At 40.3% G+C, this 21,136-nt stretch overlaps 1 protein-coding gene across 5 annotated transcripts in view; it reads right to left on the bottom strand.

Moving 5' to 3' along the window:
- The window catches only part of MIDEAS (mitotic deacetylase associated SANT domain protein), a 79,277-nt gene that overhangs the window by 23,943 nt on the left and 34,198 nt on the right, over positions 1-21,136 (bottom strand). For 3 of the 5 annotated variants that reach the window (XM_075030604.1, XM_075030603.1, XM_075030606.1), the window contains exons 3-4: positions 19,019-19,198; positions 3,621-5,313 (exon numbers count right to left, since the gene is read on the bottom strand). In XM_075030604.1, the coding sequence (XP_074886705.1) occupies positions 3,621-5,078 (1,458 nt within the window). In that variant the 5' untranslated portion in view covers positions 5,079-5,313; positions 19,019-19,198. The remainder of the gene's footprint in view (positions 1-3,620; positions 5,314-19,018; positions 19,199-21,136) is intronic. The other 2 variants (XM_075030607.1, XM_075030608.1) reach the window with 1 other exon arrangement.

The following is a 21,136-nucleotide window of genomic DNA, read 5'->3' on the forward strand; positions in this document are numbered from 1 at the left end:
CATACCTGAAGAAACAGCTCACATATGGCTTCATGCTGCTATTCATGGGTCTCCATTCATCAGGGAAATTTATGATGTTATCACTTTATTACTGAAGCCTAGTTAAACAGCTGGGATAGCTCTGGGGTCTTCTTCTGGCAGTGAGATCCACAGTAAGATAGTTTTGCACCACTGTTTAGAATGGTGCATTCATACTACATTCTTCAGACCACTGCCAAGAAAAGTCTTGGTTTTAATCAGATTACTTTTTCCTCCTAATGTAGCTGTTACTAGTGCAAGCACTCTAGCATACTTTCTGGGTACCTGAGAGAATAACTGCAATCAAACAAGTAAGGGCAATATGAATACATGAACAAGCACCAATTCTGACCAATCTACAAACCTCAGATACTTCCTGTGTGCTACACAGATCTCTGTAGGTCAAGAGACACGAACTAATTTCCTGACTACAAGGAGGAAATTATGGCAGCTAGTCACATAAAAGATGTCACATTTCTTTGGCTGTATGATCAGATAAACCATGCTCTTTTCATTTTCAAGATTGAGAGGTAACTAGCAAAGGACCCTCTTCCTTGATGATGGGAGAGATGACCCCTTCGAGAGAAAAGAGAAAGGAGGAGACTTGAGCAGTAGTAGAGATAGAGAGAAGACACCACCGGGAATTTAATATAAATAGTTGAGACATCCTTAAAGATGCTGTGGTCCACAGCAGAGCTTTTCTGGTCATGAAAGATCACGCATACCTAAGGTTTATTAAGCAGGGACATGACTTATTTTGGAATTAAGCTATTTTTTTCTGTTCCCTAGTCTCTCAACCGTTTGATTATGCTTAGAGGTAAGCAGAAATGACTCTCTGAATAAGGGACAGGACCTTCATTTGTAGAACTGCCAGGGGATTTTCAGCTAGCTCAGCATCTCTGTTGCAGAATTTGGGGCAGCAAGGCTGCTGGATAACTCCAGCAAGTGCAACTTGTTGTACTTCCATTTAGATTCTTGCATAAATACTGAGGGATGAACTAGTGATCTACAGTCCTCCAAGACACCCACAGAAACCCATCAGTCATTTTGGCATTGATCCTGTCTATCCCTCAAGTGGTTTCTAAAAAATTTAGAATTCACAGACAAAACCCAATTGCAATAGCTGGAAGAATTGTTCCAAGGCCACTGCTGTGATCAGACAAGAAAACACACTAGCCTTTTAGAAACACCTGCCAGTACAGTGCTTTCTGCCATCATTCTGCATCTTCTTGCTAACAGTAAAGGTAGATTCTCTCTGCAGTCAGATTGAAGCTTGTCCATGAAGGAGGTGAGTCCAGAACTGCAATTCCACAAATAAATAAATCTTTTTTTTTTTCCTTCCCCTTTTGTATGCAGCAGCTGGTGCCCTGCCCTGTACCAAGGGAAAGAGGCCAGGTAACCAAAATCTCTGTCTCCCTTCCATAAAGGAATATTTAAATCCAGACAACCTTAAGACGACCATTTCAGATCTGAGAAAAGTTTTCTGCACTATTAAAGAAAACAAATTACACTGCCTTTTTGCATGTAACAGTTGTATGTGAAATGAAACCATAAAACTAAGAGTTGAGAATCTGCTGCAGCCTGTAAGCAGCAATAAGCTTGCACCACCTGAAAAAGGCAGGCACAGTATGATGGGCAGTTCTGATGCAAAGCATCAGTTGTGACACTGCATGTAGACAGATACTGCTGTCCAAAATACTGTTTTCACATAAGGTACACACACCTACATTGGAATGTTCAAACAACTGCTTCAAATTATGAATGTATCTTCTTTCATCAATAAATTAACCCTATGGCCTTCTTACATGCTCTTAACATAACCTACACTACAGAAGGGTTCTAAGTTGTTTATAACAGAAAGACGCTGACAAGAGAAGCAGACCACTCTCCTCCAGTAAACATGTTTTCTTTTTCTCCCTCACATGATATCCAACCCCCTTAAAGGTGTAAAATCCATCAGACCTCAGGTAAGAATCTTATCATCTTTCAAAACCTCATCCTGAAAGCCTGAAGCGATCTAAACATAAAGAGTTCTGCTGGTGCCATCATGGAAGCAAACAAGCTGCTTGCATAACTGCAAAGAACAAAAGAGCGTTTGTCAAAACACTTCTGTTTGGTCTTTACGTTATGAATCAAGCTGCAAACAGACATGCCTTCAAACGGCCAATTTCTTGCTTCACCTCTCAGCACATTTTTTCCTAGATGGTCTATTAGCTTTTTCTTGCCACTGTGTTGGTGATCAGACTGCAATGTGAATTGTAGGTCTTCTTTCAATATAAGCATACAATGGCTGGGAGAGTATAAGCAAATAGCCCACACTGCTAACTACTACTAGTTTTCTGTCAAATCTGCTTGTTCAACTGGAGTTAGAGCAAAACGGATTGAAGACAGCATCAACAGTCACTGGTTGCTGTCTGCTGTGCAAGAGATGGAGTAGGCTATGGATATTTGCTTCATTGTTTATTAGTTTGGTTCTTTCACTCAAACAGCACATCCCCCTAAGGAAGGGATTGGAAAAAAATGGCCAGAGACAGACTAGGAAAAAAATGATGACGAGAACAAGAGAGGGAATAAAATTCCCTTCCCCTTGTTGCCTGACTGGGCAGCAACTCAAGTGGCAAAACTGTAGGTAAAAAGTAGCTCATGCTCTAACACCCATATTTCACCAGCCTCTGACAACAAAGCTTCCAAATAAAAGTGTATCTTTACTTCTCATAAGAGGCACTCAATGAAAGATTAGTCAAACCACAATTGAAAGAAAACATCAAAAAATCCCCTTCAGAAAACCCCCACTCAAGTCCAAAAACCCCACCACTTGCCTCCCCTAGGCTAGTTTATTTTGAACATTGTCATTTTGCCATATGGAATACATACTGTACAGTTTAGACTAATAGGACACCAAAAGGATGAGAGTAGTGAGCTACCTAATCAGCCAACACTAAATTTCTTCCCCATCAAGCCCTACAGAGGGTCTACAGGCAGACTTCATCCTCAGGTTACCAATCTCCAAATATTTGCTGCAGGTCATTCTCAGAAACAGGTTACCGCATCAGGCAGACTTTTGTTATGCCTGGTATAAAGTTCTTCACGTGAGGCTTCCTCAGGCTTTTAATATTTGGGAATTATTGAACATGTAAGTTGCATTATGTACTTTTTAGATAGCACAATCTAGAAACACTTCAATTGTTAAAACTGAAAAACTGGCTGATAAGCAGCAGTGTTTTAACATAAAAGGAAGAGAATGTTAAATTGATAAAAAGACACCAAGTGAACTGCTTATACTAGTCTCTCTAAATTCCTGATCAGCTTGAGGCCTAAGCTCAAAACATCTGTATTTTGAAGCCCTGGGATAAAATCACATTCGGTATTAATGAAATAAAACTGCCCTTAGGTGGTTTCACTGCACTAGATCTCTGTTCTCCCACATCTATGAATTACAGTAGCTGAACTTACATGCCACCACTCCAGAGCTGCCCTTGCTGTACTACAACACTTCTTGCATCAAGATACCACCCTATCCTGCAGATGTACATAAATTCTTTCCATTTCAGCCCTATTTTGTAGTCTAAAACATGCTCTATTGGTCAGGATGTATACCTTACCTTTACATTCTGAAGAGAAGCCAGCTCAACAGCTTTTTGGGCCAAAGTTAGCAAATTGGCTTCTTGAGAAACACGCCGTCTCCGTCGTGTACTCTGGATTACACCACCTCTGACACCCTGAAAATCATTAGTTCTCTGAGTGTTTTCTTCAACCGCTTCTGCCTGTTTCTCCCCATCTCTACCATTCTGGGCTGTGGCTTGCCTGTCTACTTCCACCTGGCACAGCTCACTCTTGACCAGGACATCCTTCTGCCCCAGATCCATTCTCTTGGGATGCGAATAGCTACTTTTGTTGTGGGCCAGTGATTCAGGCGGCTGCTGTAATGGGACCTCTTGCTGATGTGTTTGCCAGTGATGCAGAAATAAATTGCTAGGTTGTTCTTCTGCCTGCTTGGAAGCCAACACTTCTCCTGCAGATGTCAGCGGGACACCTTCTTTGGAGAGTCTCCGTGACCTTCTTGGAAAAGGAATCTGGGTCTGAGGTAGCACAGTCTGTTGGTTCTGCTCTGTTAGAGCCTTGAATAGTTCCTGGTTCCTCTCTGTTTGCTGAAACTGGTGTGCCATCATGTGATGCTGAGGTGCTGCAGCTGCCACATGAGGCTGTGCTATGGAAGTAGTTTGCTGCAGACTGAAGGCTTGTGTGGCAGCCGCCTGCTGCTGCTGCTGTTGAGGATAGAAATTTTCAAACAGTTGTAGCTGGGGAAGAGCTTGCTGTTTTTGTTGAGCAGTAAATGCTGGACTGGAAGAAGCTGGGGCTTCTTGAAAGACATGTAACAATTCAGGAAGACCCTGCTTTTGGCCTTGGTGACCAAATGCAAGTTGGAAAGGCTGTAACGGCAGACTTTGATTCTGCTGCTGCTGTTTCTGCATCTGATGAAAAGAATTTATCTGAGCTTGCTGTCTAACCAGGGCTTGCTGCTCCAGCTGAGCCTTCTGGGACATCATCTGCTGGACAGCATCTCCATACAAGTCCAGCTGTGACACAAACACTCCTTTCTCTTGATTTCTTTTAAGGGCTTCTGGGTGGCCATAGAAGCCTGGGGCACCAGCATTGGAGTGGGGTCCTTTGGGGTTGCCCCCAAAAACCATACTGTGGTTCCACATCGAAGGTGGAGACTGCCAGTGGCTGTCACCCCTCTCTGGCAACCGGTTTCCCATTAGTGAATTCTGCCATTTGACAGCTGTTACCGTCTGGGACATCATCATTGATTCTCCCCTATCTTGACTGTAAACAGAGTTCATCAGAGCAACGTTGTTGGGGGCATTTGTTAATCCTCCTGCATGAGAAATCTCCATAGTTTGGGAGACCGGTATATTCCCTCCATGACCATAGTACTGTCCTTCCTTAAGCTGCTGCTGTGGTTCTTTTGACGACACAGCTATTTCCTGCTCATTAAAATAGGCAATTCGTTTCCCAGTCCTTTTGTTTGAAGACTTTTGCTGAGCTTGAAGATTCATAGTTCAGCCTATTCTCCCAGCTGCACACACCGTATTTACAATCCACCCATCCCTGAGGGTGGGGGAGGAAAGGCACGGAAGTCTCTCTTTTCCATTCAGTTTTAGTAATAAAGGGCAGGAAAGAAGTCCAGATGAAAGTGCATCCACTTCCTTTTTCTTCGTATGTTTCTCCCACTTCTTTTCACTCTTATCCTTCGTGGTTCAGAGGTCAGTAGGGTCCACTTCGTTACAGGTCCTGAAATAGAGAAGTAGTTGCAATGAATCAACAGACATAACTGGCATATAAACCCTCACGTGATAAGCAACAATGTGTATGTCCCATTTCCCATGGAAATGAAGATCAGGATAGTATGTGTGAGAAATAATAGATCTGACCTGCTAGAAGAATGTAAAACAAAACAACCTAGTTTTACAAAACAGGTATCACACTGTATTTGCATGATGCAACTTCCAACTGCACACAGACTTTTGACTAATCACTCAAGCTCATCCTGAATGTTTTTCTCTTAAACTCCCTTTCCTCTGGCCAATTACTTCTATGTTTTCCTGTAGCCAGAAAAATCTGTTTTTAATATGAACTCAAAAATACAAACCAAAAAAACCCCCCATGAATCGCCAAAAGAAAAATAATGTGTCAGGCCACATTTCCCAAAGACATTTAAAACACACACATGTACACAAAGGCTGCACCCAAACACGCAGCAAGATGCTTGATTCAGTGTTTTGAAGGGAAAGATCAGGTGGCAGCCCATCATTCATCCCCCCTCCCCCAATCATTACAGTTGCTTTCCAATTAAGAACTGCCCACCAAGCATCCAAGCACGGAAGGCAGGGCCTGCTCAACCTGTTGCCCTTTCAGATGCTTTCTTCAACAGCTGAAAGCAACTGCTCCTGCTCAGGTCACACTCATGGAAAAGTAGTTCAGGCAGATTGTTACAGCTGCTCCCAGACACCAGCAAGTATCTGTTAGTGTAAAGCTACAAACATAATAGGAGAAAGCCTTTCCGGAACATGCAGCCTAAGACAATTCTACACTCCCCTTCCACAGAAAAAAGCTATCCACAGACTTAGGCTTTAAAAACCTAGTTGGCAGGATTAAGGCCTAATGTGTTAACACATACACCAGTATTTCTGTTAGGACACCTAAAACCTTTTAAGAAGTTTAGTTTTAAATTTAATTAAATTCTTAAACTACTACTAACACTCAAGTTATTAAGTGTATGCCTCTATTACTATCTTTCTTCAATATGCACTCTGTTCCACTTCAGATCACACTGCCAATATATTTCAGAAAGATTTTAATGAATTGTTAAAAACCTACTCTTATTGCACCCCTTCTGCTAAAAAATCAAGTTTCTCTTAGTGGAGCAGGTAAGACTAACACACACATCCCCTCCAATTAAACCTGCAATCCATTTCTCTCCCTCTGTAAAATGAAAAATAATAAAACAAAATCATAAAGCACCCTTAAGTCCTGTAACATGAACTTCCTCTAAACGGATATGGCTATGGTGCAGATTTTAGTACTGACGTGGGGTTGGGAGCCTGATGAGGAGGAAAAGACAAAGAGTTTAAATTAACTTACGTAACTTCCACCTCGGAGGCCAAGACTGGCTTCAGTGCTACTGGAACCATGGGTCTGTGTTTCAGAGCAAAGTGACTCACTTCCTCAGGCTGTTACATAGCTGTTCCCCCCACACTCCCTCCCCCTTCGCCCTGGCTACAAACCATGGACCTCTGCCACCCCGTATCACGGAGCCAGGGTGTTCCTCCCTCCTCTAAGCACAACGTCTCGGGCTCATTTTCCAGTCGTCTCTCAACAGGACGAAAATAACTCTAGGAGAAATTATGGACACGTGAGATGGAAAATTCTCTCTAAACTGCAACTAGTACACAAATGAGGATTTCATAAAGTAAGTTTTTCCTATTTCAAAACTTCATTAGGAGAGGAAAAAACATCCTACAGCAGGAAACTGGATCCCTGGTAGCAAAAATGTAGAGGTGGTAAGGTTGCTCTATGCCTGTCAGGAGCATTAATGCTATTCTCTCTCCCTGCTTTTTGCAGCACTGCTATAATGTAACAGAGTTAACAACTAAACCACAATACCCGAGGTAAAACTATTAACAGTGGTTTCTGACACTATCTTACTTTCTGAAATCATCAGAAGCTATTTTTCTCTCCGAACTAGACAACCTTGTAACAGTTTTCCTTCCACTGATGCTTCTGCATGCTTTTGTATTGATCAGTCACATAATTCTGATTAAAAGAATGCAAGTTTTTCTGTATATCAGAAGACATTACCACTAGATCAAATTTAAACCTGCCAGACAACCTTTAGAAGCTCTGCTGTACATTTTGTACACTTTGAGGAAGAACACAACAATAACTGCCCAAAAGCTGGCATACAACTTCAAGGGTCCTTGGTTTTAATACTTAAAGAAAAAAAAACCAGACAGCTGATGCTGTTCTTAATAGTGGTGGCTGAGATTTGCAACTACCACAAGTATCCAGAAGACCTTTAGAAAGAGGGCTTTCAGGTTAGTAAGAAGTGTTGTGTTAGCACAGCTCTCCAAACCTCCACCTGTGTGGATTTTGGCTCTGTTTTTTCCATTACTAGATAAGAAGCCACCGGCATTGCAAAGCCTAACTCAGACCACTTCAGAACTGCACCTATCTAGGAAAGAGATATAACAAAAGTATTAAGATGCAAAGTTTACCAAAAAATAAAAAAGTAAATTCAGAGATAACCTAAAGGAAGGAAAGGACTATGTACTTGTGTGTTCCATAAAGGGAGTCCTAAAAAATATTATATGCCTCTTGGGGAGGTTATCTTGTCACTTGAGAAGACTGTAGTGATTGAAGAACAAGTGAAGTTACAGCAACACAAAAACCAGGATAGTGAAAATGACATTACCGGGGAGGAAAGAGATTTAAGCTACTTTGAAGAAAACATCCTTACTGAACATCCTGGTTCTCCCAATTGCATGCAAAAATAAATAAATCCTAAGAGATCACCATGACAAAAAGAGGATTTGGTGCATCCAGTATTAGATGGTAAAAGAAAACATCACAAAATTAGCTTTTTAGAATTTCTTTCTACATTGAAAAATCACAGAAAAATATCTTGTAGGTCATCCTAATAATAATAGTCCATAGTTTAAGCTGAAGTGATAGATGTTCAAGCTGCAGCATGACTATGCTCCAGGAAAGCTCACACTTGGCAGCTTCACTGGCTGAGCACTGCTGGCTCTATGACTAAGCAGGCTTCCCTCCCTGAGGTTGAGGGATGAGCTCACATTATCATCATCCTAGCCAATTACCAGCTTTGGGGTTTTTTTCTTTTGTTTTACTTTAATTTCAGCACAAGAGTCAGCCTGCAGTAGCACAGTAAAATGGCAACACACTTCCAGGCTTAAGCGTGCTTTGCAGCAGTATGCCCCGACCACTTCCTACCTTTGAATAAAGCACAGAGCCAGTTCTGATACCATAATTCCCAGAAAATACTGTGTCTTGTCTCCAAATATACTGAAGAGTTATGAGACCTTGCATTGCTTTTACACTGCACAGAGAAAAAGCAGAACCTAGCATCAGTATATTTTGTTTTAATAACTCTAAGATCTGGCATCCAACATCATCAGTTATTTTCACTTCCAGGAACTTCTGGCATGCAAGAACATCTCTCAAACTTTCTTCAGGTGAATAGAAAATGTATATCACCACCTTCAATACTGTAACTATTTTCAGATTTCTACAGAATTTTTCCATGTTGCAAGGCTTTCTCTTCTAGACCTAAAAAGATTGTCAAATTAGATACGCATACTCCCAACAGGCACTTATGCAGTATTTTCTGGAATGAAAAAAACATAAGCAAAGTAACTTATGGTACCCTACTGAGAGAAATTAGGGTTAGCATTTTTAGCTAAAACTTCTCCAGCATATCTGCACTAGAGTTAAAGAATAATCATAAACACATATAGAACAGCACGTCGGCTAGATTTAGGCAAAGTCTCCTCAAGGACTTAAGTATACAACAGGACTAAGGAGGAGTCTCTGCCTGCATCCAGGATGCTGTTCTCAAATTAATAAAGTTCTTTCAAAGCAGAGATATCTGAAGAGTGCAGGGCAGAGGCACTCACTAGGCTGGTACCAGCCCTGAGCACCCATTAGCAGATTTTACTCAACCCAAAGTAGGTTCTGCAGAATCATTTAGACATCCCTATCTGTTGCAACTATCTTGTCCCAATTTATCATTAGCCTGGAGAGTTTGCTATAAAACCTTTTTAATGTATTTTTTTAATTGAAGTTAAAAGGTTATTTGATTTAGAGGACAAATTAAAAATGCTCAATTACAATCATTTAATATAAAGTATCTTTATCTCCCTTTAGAACTTTTTGCCTGTATATTTAATAACCACTCACCATTATTCCATTTCTTTAAATATTCTCTTCACTAAGTATGTGCATTTTTGTACAATTTCACCTATCAAGTTCACGACCTCACACACCGTTGTAACCTTAAACTCTACTCTTCAGCCCACCTGTTGAGGGCTGTGTTGTCCTGTACTTTGCTTAGTTCATTTGCTACTTTGCATGATAAGCAAGTTTAAATGTTGCACATTCCTAATCTCCTTTGTGACCATTTGCACACAATTCTCTGACAGAATGCTGCAGAAATGACTTGGGAAAGACTCTGACTTCTCCTCAAACCTTGGCAAAGTTAAGAATGCCGAAAATACAGAAAATGGTCTACAACCACTTGTTATTTCACCACTTTAATCTTAGCTTTTAAATACTTCTATTTCATTTTTTTTCATGTGAAAAAGTAGTGTTTATACTAAGTCAAGGATTTTTCAGCTTCTCATGCCCGGCCAGCAAGAAGGCTGGAGGGGTACAAGAAAGTTGGGAGGGGACACCACCAGGGCAGCTGACCCAAATTGGCCAAAGGAATATTCCATACCATGTGATGTCATGCCCAGTATATAAACTGGGGGGAGTTGGCCTGGGGGAGCGAATCCCTGCTCGGGAACTAACTGGGCATCAGTCGGCAAGTGGTGAGCAATTGCATTGTGCATCACTTGTTTTCTATATTCCAATTCTTTTATTATTATTATTGCCATTATTATTTTCTTTCTTTCTGTCCTATTAAACTGTCTTTATCTCAACTCATGAGTTTTAATTCCTTTTTTTTCCAATTCTCTCCCGCATCCCACTGGATGGGGGTGGGAGTGGGCAAGCGGCTGCGTGGTGTTCAGTTGCTGGCTGGGGTTAAACCACAACACGTAGAAAGCTACCCAGTATCCTTCTGAGACAGAGCAATCAAGCCTTACTTCTCTAATTTGCTCATTATGATGGTCAAAGCCCACATTTATGAAACAGGTAAAGAATCATGACACACATTTTACTAACGAGGAATAAAAACAGAGGAACTAACTCACTAAGATCACACAACAAACCAGGTCAAAAAGCAAGAACATAATATAGGATACTACCTACCAGTTCCCCTCCAATCCTGCAAGAAAACATGGGTTTAAATCTACACGCAAAAGATAAAAATTGATTGCGCTATTTACACATGTGCAGAAAGGGCAAAGAACATTGAATTCCTCTAGTGCAATAGCAGGACAGAGGTAGTTCAATACAGTAGGTTTGGTTTCTGGTTTTGGTGGTTTGTTTTTTTTAAATGACTGGAGACTTACAGGACATCACAAACAAGAAACTTGTTCCAGCTAACAGAAATTTGCCCCTATGAAACCACCCCCACCTATTGCAACAGTCTTGAGTAAGAACCAAGAAAGCGATGAAAGCATGGGACAGTTTCTGTGTTCGGTAGATTTGCAAAGCTTATTGCACAGCTTATCCATATTGTATGCTTGCCCTGCTGCATGCAAAAACAGCTTCAATCTCTCCCTCAGAAGCCTCTCCCGCACACTCACTTCGTCACATTTTCTTCCAGACAGCTACATCAAAATCCCTGCAGATTGTTTGCAACCTCCCACTCCCCACCCTCAGACACCTTGAACAGGAAGGATAACAGCACAGCTTTCCTACGCATCACCCTGGGAGGGAACAAGAACAAACACAAAATAGACCATGTTTGTAAATTCTATACAGCAAAGCACAGCAATCTATCTTCTGAAGAAAGGCAGGGAAAAGCTCAAAGCAACTGAGAAACACAACATTGTCCAGGAAAGCCAAAAACTTAAATGGAGGATGATCATTTATGTCCCTGTCACCTTATTCCAAATAGTATGGCATTTTCCAGATACCTATAAAGTCTGTCTCTACAGTGAAAGGCGTATTATTTTCCAGGAGTCTAGCACCACAGAAGAGCAACAACTGAAGCCCGAAGTGAATAAGCAAAACCAACCAACTGAACAGTCTCCAGTTTAAAAGAAGCCCACTACAAAAGAATGTTAAGTAGGAAACAATCACACACCCCCAACACCTCCAAGTAAGAAACTAATCTAGGGAACTGTATCAGATGAAAGTCCTAGAATCAATAAAGCCTATGAAATGGGGAAGGCTTACTTATTTGCGTAACATCACATAGCAAAAAAAGAACTCTACAGTGTGCCCACAATAGGGGCAAAGAGATCAAAGGAAAGCTGCTTCACAGACAGGCAGAGAATAACAAAAGGGAAAACACAGCAACCAGGAAGCTTGACAACTTCCACTGTTGCCTGAAGGTACCTGCCTGGGGCAGCAAACGCATACCTAAATAAGTACTACACATCGAAGGCTTATGACCTACCCAAATTTTCTCTTGATTGGCTCATTTCTATTGCAGAGAGAGACTGAAGCTTTGACTGACTTAAAGGGCGCCTCTGCCCTCAGGACAGCACGGTTAAAATTACTCTGCTACCACTTTCACTTTCCCATTTTCAGAGGCTAGGAATTGATAAAGCTGTATGAAACCATTGTCCTAACCAGAGATTCAAAAGTGAAATCCATTAGCTCTGTGACCTGAAGCAGGGGAAACAATGGTCATGCTGAAGGACTACGTGCCAGCAAAATCGGGTAGCTTGTATTGCACCACCAGATGTGACAAACTACTGCTCCAATCTAGACCATTCTTGACATTCAGCATCATAGGTTAATTACCTACAGCAACCAAAATAACACAAAATGTAGAATTACCATATCGTTTGGGCAAAACATACATTCGCAAGAAGAAAATATTAACTACACCTCATGAACTAATCAAACCAAGGAGAAATACAAATCCTACTTAAGTAAAATATTTTGGTCTATTACAGTAAAGGATGTAATAAAGGAGAGGCAGTGAAAACATGTTCTCATAGATGTTATTTAACTGGGCAGCTTTCTTTTCTGTTTGAATGGTCTTAAAATTCACCTAAGCATGAATTCTGATTATAATTTGGCCTACTATTTACATCTGTAGACATGGTTCTATTTATCCCCTATCATCACAATTTGCCACATTCCATCTAAATACAGATGCATTCTAGTATGCAGGACGTTACAGAGAAGGATTTTAGGTTTTTTAATTACAGGGTCTGAAGCACCACAGAAGCGCCTCAAAAGGAAGTTTTCAGGTAACAGTTCTATGAGAGGCGAGTTGTGTACTTTCAAGGAACACTCAAAAAACAGCATGTATTTTGAGGTGTCTTCCTCAATTCAAGCTGTAAACTTGGTACAAATACTGGAGGTTCACTTTTCAAAACACACCTGGGATTTTCCACATAATTTTGTTTTAAAGGGATGAGAAAGACATAAGTTGTTACGAAGTGCCCATTAAGTGCTGATTGGTCTTGTCCTTATGACAAATGAGTAAGGCAAAACGTGGCTTGCTTAAACAGCTCCACCAGAACAAAATCAGCATGGATGGGGAAGAAAACTATTAAAAAGACAAACTGGAATTTTAAAATTTAGCAGATTATTAAACAAACAACAAAAGGAAAATAAAACCCATCCTGATTTATTTTTAAAGGAACTGTCAATGTTGTTTCTACCAGCTATTGAAAAGAAACTACAGCAAATACAAGTTAGAGCCTCAACTAATTTATCCTTAAGCAAAACTTCAAGTGGTATTTCCAAAATAATTGAAGTTTTTCCAAAACCTCATCTCATGAAAACAAGATTCATGATTTGGACCAGACTCACCCTTCATCTTGCACAGAACAACACGCAGTTCTTAGAACTATGAGAAAGAGACAGCTACATAAACTGGACTTTCTTGAACAAATATGCAGGAAAGCCCACCTTCACAAATGGCTTTGCAACACAGTGCAGGCTTACCCTTTAACAAAATAGGTATATGGTACATTTCTTAAATTAATGTTTATAAACTGTACTGAAGTTGGGAATACTAGTTATTATAATTCTCACTATGATAAATATCACAATCTGAAGAGACTTGGGCAGCCTTAGAGGACAGAAAGAGCACAGCAATTAAGGAGTATGAAACGCTGCTCTCAGGCTTTGTGAAGCTACGGGAACATACTATTCTTTCCCACTGGAAATGGGTTAACGGTTCTTCTAATTGTAAGCACTTAGACAGCTATTTTAAGCTTTTTTGTTTGGAGCTGTCAGGGAAGGCAGTTGCTAGCAACAGAGAGACCAATACTCCGACATGCAGGAATTGCTGCAGGTTCTAAAGCCAGAATGGCAAAGAGCAGGCCAAAAGCTTCTCCCCGCCCTCGCATTCACATAGCTGACATAACCACAACGTGTCCTTCGCTCTGAATGCCTCTCCCGCCACAAACGCACCAGCTGCAGAACTGCATGGATACACCCCAGAGACAGACCAAATCTCTGCACTTCAGCTCTGAGAAGAAAACACATCCGAATGCACTGAGCTGCAACAGGCAAGACTGCTGCAGGTTCAGTTGTTTCCATCTTGACCTCTCCAGCACTCCATCACAGAACCAGACATACACAGGTGTCCAGTGTATGGAGTACCACAGTCTGAGCGCTTCACAGACTCCTTCAAGGCTTTGCAAGGGGTAACAGCCTACAAATAAGGGAACAGAAAGGGGAAAGTTCCTAGAGGTGATGCCTTTCCATCCCCAGAGGTTTCTTCATGAGAGACATAAATGCACGTAATACCTAGACCACAGCTCTCAGCAGAGACACTCTTGACACCATCAAGCAGGCATCATCACTTACCCAACTCTGGCTGGAGAATAGCTGGGACTAAAAGCACAGGCAGAATCTCGGAGGATCTGGGATCAATTTCCAGCTTTGCTACAGACATGTATCTTAAGCCACTTCAGATCAGTTCACAAAATGAGAATAATACCTGAAACCTAATACATTAATATTTATAAAGTATTTTGAGGTCATAAAAGTCATATTATCTTTAACAGTACCCACTAACAGGCTAGATGGGGATTCTTCCACAAAGAGCTTAGAAGTCTAACTTGAGACATGATGCAACAGGGTAGCAGTAACCAAAATAGAAGGAGGGGGCCACAAAACAAAGGAAAAAGGTCACACAAATAATAATGTAGTTGTTCTTTTGTCATATGCCTCTCTCTGCCTCACTCAACCCAGAAATATCGTTTTGTTTTTCAGCAGTTATCTAAGCTGAAGCAGTGCTGATCTCGGTTTGCCCACATCCACACACTTGCAGCCAGACAGATGCCAGCACTGACTGAGCTAATCTATTATAAAACTACTCAAGTAGTCAGTCTTTAACAGCACTGACAAGACTTTAGTTAAAATTTCTAAAATTATGTCTTTTAAGAAGTTCTGTGGTCACTGTTGAATATAAAATGATCTTTTTATTGTGCTGGTCTGTTACAATGTACAGTAAGCTCATGACTGGGACTGTCAGGCTTTACAACAACACAGCTAAGCAAATGCACGCTAGTTAATACTGGGTGTAGTAACACTGAAAAACATGGGCAAGCATGATCATCACACAGGGGAAACCAGCAAGGCTTAAAGAATCCAGGGGCCCAGAGAGGACTCTGATTTCTTAATCTTTAATTAAAGAATCAGAGCACTCTCCAGGCCCCCAGATTCAGAGCTCCCTGCCAGTTACCTGCCAGACATCTGCCCAATCTCCTCCTTTTAGCCACAGGGATTTCAGTGGAGGAAAGAGCGAGCAGATGGTTGGCACCAATACTGGAGCAAATACAAAGCGAGCCTCTTCCATTTCTGTAGTGGCTTATTTGTATCCTTACTAACATTATAAAGCACTTCCACAATGGAGCATAAGTGACACCAGCCTCATATGTACTCAGAGCAAAGTCAGAAGCTTCCTAAAGATTCAGCTCAACAAGGCTACCTGAAACCAAACAAACCACCTATCCCTTACTTCCTAACTAGAGAAGAAAAATGTCATACAATGACAGTGTGAGGAAAAGTGCCCTCTATTAAGAACACTTAAAAAGCTATTTTAAATTGAGCAAAAGACTCAGTTCTTAGTAAAACACAAAACTAAGGTCGCAATGATCAAGCTCAACATTACAGGAAAAACTAAAGTTTACGCATTAATCCACTTGAACATGGAATTCTGTGAGCGTTAAGCAGATCAGAAGTATAACATGCTTTTACATTTCCTCCTGCACTTACACAGTTCACTTTGTGAGTCCTGGAACAATATAAATACATCCTAATTGAAGACATAACATTTTGGGCCAATAATCCCACATTACGCTTTGATAACCCTATTTACTAAAGATACCAACTATGTAATTGCTATTAACAGGAACAGTTAAGTCCTTCCCAACTGTGAAAAAACAGGCCATAAATAATTGGAAAGTCACACAGCAGCTTACGAGAAAAGCTGGTAAGAGGATCAGTGCTAAACACCTGACCATCTCCAAAAGAAATAGCTAAGCGTTAAAAAAAAAAAAGATTTAAATCCCTTACATAACATAGTTTTCACTCTCGGAATGAAAGGCTAATGAACTAATCATCCCTTCAGATATATGGATTCCATTAACTTGATCCTCTCACACTGAAGAAAAAGAAATTCTGAAATTGATGCTCCTTTACAATCCATAATGCATCTAGTGGATTCTAAAGGATTTTTCCACACCAGCTAGATAACACACTCTTATTTCAAATAGTTTACTAGTTCAAATTATGTCCCACAGCTTCTGATGACTTTACTATTTTCAACAAATCTCCAAAAAATAACAAACGTCCAGTCTCCCATCAGCAGGCTGACATTCGTTACACAGTTCTCCCCCATTTGGGAGAGATCTATGCATCAACCAAGGCAGGAAAACGTTCTACTAGTTGCTACACTGAAGAAAAATTTCATTTGGGGGAAGTAGTTGAAGGAACTTGCCCACAAACAAACTTGACATTACTGGAATACTTGATATCTAGGTAGCACTTTGCAACAGTTAAAGCAATATATTAACACCAGTTCATCCAACCTCACAACGTCATGTACAACATTCTATATTTTTAACAGGTAAACAAAGAAAGACAAAGCAGTCTGCTTTGCACTAAACAGTGAATGGGTAGCCAACAAGAGATTATTCTTCTGGAATTCCTTGATCTCAGTTTTGTCCACTCTTCATTCCTTCATACTGTGCAGATACAGACTACATTTGCAATACGTCAGGTAAAGCATCTTCACTTTGAACAGACACACTAAAATTCAGAAAGTGTTATAGAACACTACTTCTTAAAATACCCCATAGAACTCCCCCCACCCTGATGTAAATGTTAAGGCTATTTTGATCTAAAAATCACAATGTCTTCTAAAGCACATAAAAGTTCACCCACCCATATCTGTAGAAGAGCTCTAGCATTAATACATAAATAGCAGTGTCATACTAGAGATCTCTAACCAGTACTCCACAGATGCAGTGTTCTATGATGCCTTTGTACGGTCCATGAGCTCTGCCTGGAACTGCAGGCTAAAGGGAAGGGCTCTTCCATTCGGATGAACTGTACTGGTTGGGGGGTTTATATTTTGGATTTTTTTTTTTTTTAAGAAAATGACAACACTAGCCAGGTGTACTCCTCTTATTGTCCATGCCTTCATTTCTTGCACTGTAGTATAGAAACAGAATTACAGCAATTTCTATTTTACACAGATGCATGGCCTCATAATCACAGTATAACAGCACTATGTACTCCTTAATAAACTTACTCTGGCAATGCCTCTTTAAAGGAGGGAACTACTATTACCCCTCTTTATTGAAGGGGACTAAGTCAGAGAGAGAGACGATGAAGTGACTTGCCTGAAGAGGTCTATGACAGAGCAGGGAACCCAACTCAGTGTCAAGCTAGTGCACTAACCTATCAATCATCTTTAGTCTCTTACTCAGTTTAAAATCCCATCCTAAGGATGGCTAAATGAAATCTCCCCGAAACATTTCTTCCCATTTCAGCCTGCCCATGAGACTGTATGCCATGCATAATAATAAACTCAAGATAAGCATTTAGCAGCCAATGCAGGTTTATTGTGGATCTAAAAATATTTTTCTAGCTTTTATTAGAGTTGTCACCTATAAGGCATATATGCATAGTGATACACTAGTCTTGGCTGCAGTAGTGTCCAGGGGACACACACAGCAATTCAGGAATACTAGACAGACCTGTTCAGGTGCAAACATGACATTGTTATTAATTTTGTCTAGGGATTAGATAACAATACTGAAGAACCTCATCAAATCCCTTCCCTGCATGCAATTACAAATTCAAATGAAGAAAGAAGGGAAGGAATATACTAATTTATAGCTGTAAGTAGATCAGCTTTGATACATATTTTCATCTGTTTACATCACTTAATAATCACCATAAGCATAAAATCACACTTTGGAATCAGGAAATAAAAAAAGGAAGGGGAGCTCTTAAATCCTGTTAAGACAGTGCTTTTAGCAGTCACCATGACATGTATATTCCTCCCATCTTTGCAACCTCCTTCCTGACAACCACCGCAGCGGGAAAAGAATTTTTGTTCTTTTCCCACAACTGCAACATCTGAGGTGCCACAAATAAGAAACAGCTTTCAGGCCCACAAGAAATGGATGCGTTGGAGTTGCACATATTCAGAGCCCACCCGTGCAGGGACAAGCTTCCACCCCTTGAACCCTCTAACTGAATCTTCTCTTTAACTCTGTCTCCAGCCAAGTTGAGAGCAAAACTCTGATTTTTAGCAGAAACATGGCAGAGATTGCAGCAGTTGTTCTGCAGGAACAACAACTCTTTCAGCAGACCACGGAAGGGGCTCCATCACTGCCACCAGTAGCCCTTCAGAGGTCCTGGAGGCTGGGGGGGGGCACCACGGTCCTCAGCCTCGGTTTTGCTCTGCAGCTACAAACATAGGATTTCTGTCATTTAAGGGGGGAGAACGGGAAGGGAGTGGCACATATTTGGTTGTGAAATATAATGAAGTGTCATGGAAAAAATAAAATAGGGGCCAGAGTTTTTAAAATGCAAACTCTAGAGATGAAATTGCAAGACTTGCTTTTCCCCTTTCCATAAAAAGCTATGTATTTATAGCAGCTGCTTAAAAAAAAAAAAAAGGCAGCCTTGAGAGTTATGCATGAGGAATGCTAAGTCACAGTATCACTTAGAAAGAAAGAACAAGTACTAATTTGCACATAACGGTGATGAAATTCACCTATTATAGTAGATAAATTTGTTAAGCCAATTCTGTTCCTAAAGCTCCCACCACTTATATTTGTGGCTTTGTTCTCTCTCTTCCTTACTAAAAATCTTGAACACTCAGCACAAAAGGTTCCCTTGCAGACAAAATCTGCCAAATCAGAGCCACTAAAGTACTGTCAGAGCCACAAAACTGAACAAAAAAGCAGAAAAAAATTCACACTCATTGCTACCTGCACATAAGACCATCAGGCAAAAAAGTTCAGATAAAAGAATGGCTTCTATATGGACATAGTTCCTACATGTAGCAGGCTAAGTTTGTATTATTGTAGCCATTTCTAAACTTACAGCTTTGCTTAAGCAAGGTTTCCGCATTCTTCAGGTATCTTTAGCTCACCTTCTGCAAGATGTGAGACCCTGGTGTTGGCATAAAGCTTCACAGTAGCATCTGCACAGAGAGGGATTCCCCTGAGAAGCAGTTTCAGAGGCCCAGAGCAGAAGAATTTTTCCACTTTCAATTTTAGATTGAGGTCAAGTACAATGGTTGGTTTCCATTCATCTTGCAACATGTCGGAAGCTAAAGCGTGAGAAAAAGGTGAGATGATGAAAAAACTAGCAGGAAGAAGAAAATATCTCCCTTCTGAAACCAGAAGCGTATTGGTCCCTGCAGATGCCCTTTCTTTTCCACCTGCATTCCTAGTACATTTTGTCCATTTTCTAGAACACAGTGCCTTCCAGTTAAAAATATACTTAGTTCCACAAAGATACCATTGCAGGACAAAGTGTTTCAAAAGACATGAAGCACCCATCCAATTAAGCAACTGTAATAACTTCTTAGTCTGCCTTTTTTTTTTTAGTAGCTTCTCACAATTGGTAATTTAATTTTTTTATTTCTGCCTTATCTGAAAGTAACAGGACAGATTTAGACATAAAAAAGATACAACCAATAAAAAGAAGTTGTTTACTATTTTAGTTATACTTCTCAGCTCCTTTCCTTGAAGAAATGAAAGGTTTTCATTTGTTAATATATCTCTCAATTTTATGCACAGATATTTGCATACTGAAGAGGAATTATCACTTCTCTTTTTGGATATGGAAAGAATATTGTGCACCAAATTTCTCAATATCATTGGAGGAACTGCTTATAGTTTGAAAGACTGAATTCTCATAAATCAATTGAAAAATTTTATATGCATACCTCCTCCTAACATTCAGTAGACATTTGATTTAAAGGTTCAGGCTTTTAACAACAGCAGCTGGAAAAAACCCCACCTGTCAGTTGCTCAACTCCCAGTATCACTTCACTAGCCCTCTAGTCAAATTCTAAAATAAGCAGATCTGCAACTCTAATGTTAAAAAAGGAAATTGCTTACCACACTCCAACTTTTCAAGGTTTTTACACCTTAAGCAAGTAAATTGATACTTCTAGTGGTCTTTGAGTAAGCAGTTTAAAATAAAGTCCACAGCAATAAAGATACTTTGCTTGCCTAGCTGCAATACTAAAAATTTCCTCAGCTGAATATGGATGCATTCTTTTCCTGTTCATCGTGGAGAACTAACTCTTCAGTAACAAGATCCAGCCACTGTGTGTTTCTTGCTAATCTGTGTACTTACAACAGTCTCTACTATTGAGAGCAACTTAGCTGTTTCACCAAACAAGCCTAGGAATAATTTCCACAGTCATTCTGGGTAGGAATGAGGGGAGATGTATACTTGTAAATGGTTAACACTCTCCCCCCTCTCCCTCCAAGCAAATTGCACACACAGGCAAAAAGGCAAGGGAAATAATTAACCTTCCAACTCCTGAATTTTGGCTTCAATTCCCTAAAGTAGCTTCATGCATAAAATGAACATGTGGAAAGAATAATCAGTGGTGACCAACTTGCTGAGGGCTGTGGAAAACCAGCCTGTGGAGCACAGTGAGCTCTTGCCAGAGATCTGCTGCCGTCTTCTGCCACACAGACCTCAGCACAGACCTCAGTAAACGTGCACCACAAAAGCAACACCATGTCCTTCCCAGGCATTCTGGAAAACCTCAGGGTTTAAAAGCAATCACTGACCACCTCTTCCCTCCCACACTGAAGCTTAACAATCTTTTTTTTTTTTTTTTTTTTTAAGAAAAAAAGACAGACATACAATTGCAAATGTATGCACTAACTTAAAGTCACTTTTTAGTCTTTAAGGCACACAACTCCATTGCATGGCCCTAAGGCCTCCTCCAGATACTGGCACCATTTATGTCAGGAGATACAATCCGTTTATTTTAACACACAGAGGGTTTTGTGTTGTTTAAATCTACAAGTTAGCTTTCAGTTTGAAGCTGCCTTTGTAAAGCAAAATCCCATCAGTAACAACTCCCTCTTCATTAAATTATCTTACTCTTTGAAGACGAAGTGATAAACAATACTTCATTAAAGTATTCATTAAAGAAAAAAAAAAATCCTGGAATGATCTTATAGCAGATCCACTACTTTAGCATCATAATTCCTTCCTGAAGAACCAGCAGCTCTCTTAA

Source organism: Buteo buteo, chromosome 6 (genome assembly GCF_964188355.1).
Source record: "Buteo buteo chromosome 6, bButBut1.hap1.1, whole genome shotgun sequence".
Classification (NCBI taxonomy): Eukaryota; Metazoa; Chordata; class Aves; order Accipitriformes; family Accipitridae; genus Buteo; species Buteo buteo.